Here is a 4,968-nt window from a genome sequence, read left to right as displayed (position 1 = left end):
TCAATCCAGAAAAGCAAGAATTGGCGGCTCAAAAGAAAAATCGAAAGAAATCTAAATCAGAAACCCTCCTAACCCTAACCCCAGACTGCAAATTAGGGGAAGGAATAACTCCCATCGCCTAGGTGCGATCCACTAGATCTTTCGCTGTCGTGACAACTAAGCATGTTGGCGGCGAAGAACAAATTGAGACGAGAACACGAGGTCAAATGGTTATATTTGTCATCGGCTCATAACAACATTGTCCGTGCACCATCTCCCCATTTCTCATCATTTTGGTGGGCGGGCCTCAATTTGAGCGCCAACTCATCTCTAGTGCATTTGGTAAAAATCTCCAGAAAAAGTGACAGATTTCTGCTCCAAAAACTTAAATTGGTGCCATTTGGTAATTTTGATCTTAAAAGTGGTTATTTTAAGCAATTAATTTGTGAAATTGGTCTTAGAAGCACCTAGGGTCCGAGGGCTAGAGGCATTTGGGAAGTAGTTAACCTTTGGAGAATCAACAGAGAAGCAATCCTTAGTTTAGCCTTTGGCTATCAGTGGCAGAAGCCTCGAGTTTTCTATATTATTCCTCAACAATTAGGAATAAACAACAACTAGATCTGAAACCATTCTTAAGTAGGACAGAACCGCGACACGATCAAACCTATGTTTTCCATTCATTTGTGCCAAGGGTTGATAAGCGAATAAGAATGCAAAAGGTAGCGCGGACCAAATGGGTCTGGCCTTTGGATCTAACACCCGACCCAAAAAGGTAAGGAGAGGACACAGCTGAATTTGTGTCCGCGGCTCGACCTAAATAGACCAAAAAAAAATGGTGTTCAAAATACTGGTGGAGATGCCCTTAGCCTGTAGATAATCAACAATGAGACAATCCTTGTTACGTGCTGATGATTTCTTGGAACTGTTCTTCTGGGTGCTTGGTAGTGAGTACTCTACTTATAACGATGAAAGTTTTGGCAAGGGATGTGTTAAAATGATCTTGGAAGGATCGAGGGCAAGAGGCATTTGGGAAGTAGTTAACCTTTGGAGAATGAACAAAGCAACATAAAAAAAAACTTCTGGGGAGTGAACAAAGAAGCAATGCTTGATTGATTGAGCCTTTGGCTATCAGTACCAGGAGGCCTCGATTTTCTGTATTATTCCTCAACAATTAGCAATAAGCAGTAGGTAGACCTCAAACCGATCTTAGCACAGAACTGCGAGCCCCAACCAAACCTATGTTAAACATATCGATCACTCTCCCGGAGACATGAGAGCGCTCGTGAGACACCCACCTACAGGGCCTAGCGGAGATGAATCAGAAGTCGAGCAGCCGGAAATGCGCTGCGTGGTTCTTGAGCGGAGGCGGGGAGCCGTTTCGGACGCGGCAGTTGGCCCGAATCTCCCCCTTCCTGGGGTTCTGGAGGTCGCCCATCTTGACCATCCCGTCGGCGAATGCCCTGAAGAATGCGTCCTGGTCCTCGCTGAACCGCTTCACCATGGCCTGCGTAAAAGGGTTGTCGGAGAAGAGCGTCTGGTCGGAGTTGAGGAAGCCGCGGAGGGCGACGAGGTCCTTGAAGTACTGGTTGTCGAAGACGACGGGGGTGGCGTCCATGCCGGCGCTGACGTTCTGGTCGCCGGTGAGGGGGCAGAGCGCGTCGAGCGTGGTCCGGAAGGCCGGGTCCAGGTGCGGGTCGGGCCGGCCGGAGCCCGACTGGTTGTAGAGGCGGAACATGATGGAGAAGCAGCGCGCCTCGCCGATGGAGTGGGAGCCCGAGAGCGCGACGAGGTCCATGACGCTGAGGCCGAGGCCGGCGAAGAGGCGGATGAGCGCCGTGGCGTTGGCGCGCGGGCTCGGCATGATGTTGTCCGAGTCCTCCTGGCTCGCCGTCAGGCTGTCCTCCCGCCCCAGCTTCACGTCCCAGTGCGGCCCGCCGGTCTGCGGGAGAAAAACGTCAGAGTCGAGCTAAGTCAGCGTACTGGCTCCATTGTCAGTCAAAGCTTGGCGCACTCAGAGCTTAATTGCTGATGGAATTACTAATGAAAATCAAGGCTCATGAGTAATGGCGCAGTGTTTAATTATGGCAGAGCATTTGAGCCGTCAAGCAATGGCTTAAAGTTAAACACAGACCACTAATTCGAAACGAAAATGAAATACTATGCCGGTAGTAGCATCGCCATCACCTGCAGCAATCAAGCACCAGGAATCTCAGAGGAGGGGAGAAAAAAGGTATGGCTGGCATGGCGACACACGCGCAAACGAACAAGGAAGCAGGCCAAGTACCAAAACGAGCCCGCAGCATCACTATCGTCTTCTGATCCGACAGGAGCGTGCGAGAGAAGGAAGGGCAAAGGATCCCCAATCGACGATCGACGCAGGCCCAGCCTCGATGCTCTATAGCTGTGTGTCGGCACGAGAGCGTCCAGGGTTCCTATAGCTGTAGCCCGTGCCGTTGGCGCTTCCGTCGTCGAGCCCACCTCGCGTGGTCATTTCCGGCCGGCCTCGTTCAATGCGCCTGCCTGCCTACGGGGAGTCATGTGCAGGTGCAGTGTGCAGGATGGAGGAGGGTGACGCTGACGCCATTCTGCCTCATCTTGTTCAGTGCCGCAGTGTGGTGGTTACGGGGAGCAAGGGCACACATGCTGCCGTCCCTGTCAAACCAGCATTTGCGGCCGGCCTAGTTTGGCATCTTGGTATTTTTAAATTTGAAGTATTACAAAATGATAGTAATATCTAAATGCCTAGGCTAGGAATACTCTATTTTCAGAAAAAGTGTTCGGGGTTGTTTTTTTTTCCAATGCTTAACAAATAACACATTTTTTAGAGATACTGAAGTATTCATACCACAACATTTAGTCACATCATGAAGTACTACCTCGGTCTTGGTGTGTAGGTCATGCGTGTATCTCTCAATCATTAATTTAACAAACATAATAAGTATAAAATATACTCCGTATATTACAAAACATAATTATTAGGAACTTTAGATGTTATAGTTTCTAACTGTATATTTTCGTGGTGTACAATTTAGTACAAAGCTATTTTTTTGAGGCAAACATTAACTAATAATTGGGTCAACTAAATATAAGTTGCATGTAATTTAAAACTATAACATCGAGTGCACATTTCAATGAACTTTTCAATTGTATATTTCTAAATGACATACTGTAGTATTACTTATATTTGGTTGACTAAATCATTGGTCAAAGTTTGACACGGAAAATAATGTGGTCTTATATTCATGAACAAAGGGAGTATATATTTGTCAAATTGATGATCTGGAGATACGCTCGAGACATACATACACTTGGGCATGAGTATTTATATCTACGGTAGTACTTGATTTCATATTGTTAAAATACTTTAAACGTACTCCCTCCATCTTAAATTATGTTGCATATAATATTTTGTCAAAGTTAAATTTTGTAAAATTTAATCAATTATATAAATAATTATATTAATATGAATTCAGTGTTACTCCCTCCTTCCCATTTACTACTAAAAAAATACATGCAACATTTTTTTTTTGGACGTATGGAGTACTTTCCACCAAACATAGGTAGAGGTTAATGACATTAAAACATTTAATGCAGAAGCTAATTTTCCGTGTTTTTCCCGCGTTTCTGGACTCACAACTTGACAAAAAAAAATGGCCGTAGAGGAGTAAAGTCAGTTGGAAGGTAATGGAGCGATTCTCAGTCACTGATTGGGCCGTCCATGCATATAGTGCAGGAGCCTCTGGAGTCTGGACCAACGAAGTGGAAAAATGTCAAGGGGGATGACGGTGCGTGGGAGGGACGCTGACCACACGTAGTCGCCTCGCGACGAAAAAAGCTGGCCTGCCACAGTGAGCGCCGTCGACCAAGCAGCAGTGCTACTACTGGACGAGAAAAGCATTAATCAAGCCAATTTTGAACTACTACTCGTACTAATGTTTTGCTCTCCGTTTTTCGTTTTGAAAGACCGGGGGTGACTCTGGATTCCGGAACCGAAACCGCCGGCCGGTCGCCGGGAGATCAATTGCGCAGGAAACGGGAAACGCTAGGCAGGCAGGAGAATAATAAAAGCTCGCGTGCGCATCGGCATCGTCGCCGCGTCGTCTCGTGCGCGAGAGAAGCTAGGGAGAGAATCGTCGTGTTACTGGAGCTGGGGCGTTCGTACGTACCAGGACGACGGCGTCGCGTGAGGCCATGATGATGATGTCGGCGCAGGATACGACGCCGGGGCAGTGGTCCTCGACGGCGGCCTTGACCTGGTCGACGACCTCGAAGGAGCGGAGCGAGTTGATGTTGGAGAGCGCCTCCTTCTCGCCCGGCATGGTGGGCGTCGCGTCCATCAGCACCGACCCGTCGCACCCCTGCCACGAGAGGAAACCACCGGTCAGAGACGGGATCGCTCGATCATGCGCGCGCAAAGCAGGGACGGAGGGAGAGGGATCGCGCGCGCGCTCACGTTGACGAAGCAGTCGTGGAACTGGAGGCGCATGACGGAGGCGACGCTGCGGGCCTCGCGCTTGAGCGCGCGCGCCATGGCCTCCCGCACCACGTACTCGGCGCCCGGGCAGGTCTTGGCGTAGTAGCCGACCTTTAGCTCCCTCGGGGCCGCGTCGGCGAGCGCGCACGCGAGGCACGCGGCGACGGCGAGGAGCAGGCGGCCGAAGCGGGGGAGCGGCATGGCGAAGGGCCGGGGGCAGAGCAGGAGTTGAAGGGGAGAGAGAGAGAGACGGGGTGGTCTGGGTAGGAGATTCTGCTCTGCTCTGCCGTACTGGTAGTGGTAGACGACGCCGGTAGCTATAAAGGGGACACGGCCACACGGGCGGCTGGGCGCGGGCGCGGCGCAGCCAGTGGTGGTGCGTGCGGCGATGCGGTGTGTGTCGAGTCGTGGCGTGGGTGGGCCGTCCGGTCCGGTGCCGTCAAAAATATCCGGCGGGGTGGTGCTCGCTGATAGTGGCTGATTGATAGGATGGCACGGCCGGCTCCCCGGCTGTT

At 50.5% G+C, this 4,968-nt stretch overlaps 1 protein-coding gene across 1 annotated transcript; it reads right to left on the bottom strand.

Moving 5' to 3' along the window:
* Positions 1-1,066: 1,066 nt before the first annotated feature.
* LOC124658027 (peroxidase 17-like) lies at positions 1,067-4,728 on the bottom strand. Its single transcript, XM_047196476.1, has 3 exons — positions 4,433-4,728; positions 4,146-4,337; positions 1,067-1,918 (listed from the first exon to the last, which is right to left on the bottom strand). The coding sequence occupies exons 1-3, from the start codon at positions 4,652-4,654 to the stop codon at positions 1,298-1,300; spliced, it is 1,035 nt and encodes a 344-aa protein (XP_047052432.1). The 5' UTR covers positions 4,655-4,728; the 3' UTR covers positions 1,067-1,297.
* Between the last annotated feature and the right edge of the window lie 240 nt (positions 4,729-4,968).

Source organism: Lolium rigidum, chromosome 5 (assembly GCF_022539505.1).
Source record: "Lolium rigidum isolate FL_2022 chromosome 5, APGP_CSIRO_Lrig_0.1, whole genome shotgun sequence".
Taxonomy (NCBI): domain Eukaryota; kingdom Viridiplantae; phylum Streptophyta; class Magnoliopsida; order Poales; family Poaceae; genus Lolium; species Lolium rigidum.
This window is presented reverse-complemented; position numbering and strand designations above follow the sequence as displayed.

What these genes read in the sequence shown, in the direction of transcription:
- LOC124658027 (XM_047196476.1), bottom strand. Translation starts at nt 4,654, where the DNA reads ATGCCGCTCCCCCGCTTCGGCCGCCTGCTCCTCGCCGTCGCCGCGTGC. An exon ending in TCCACGACTGCTTCGTCAAC is followed by an intron (nt 4,338 to 4,432) that starts GTGAGCGCGCGC and finishes CTCTCGTGGCAG; the next exon opens with GGGTGCGACGGGTCGGTGCT. An exon ending in CACGCGACGCCGTCGTCCTG is followed by an intron (nt 1,919 to 4,145) that starts GTACGTACGAAC and finishes TTTCTCCCGCAG; the next exon opens with ACCGGCGGGCCGCACTGGGA.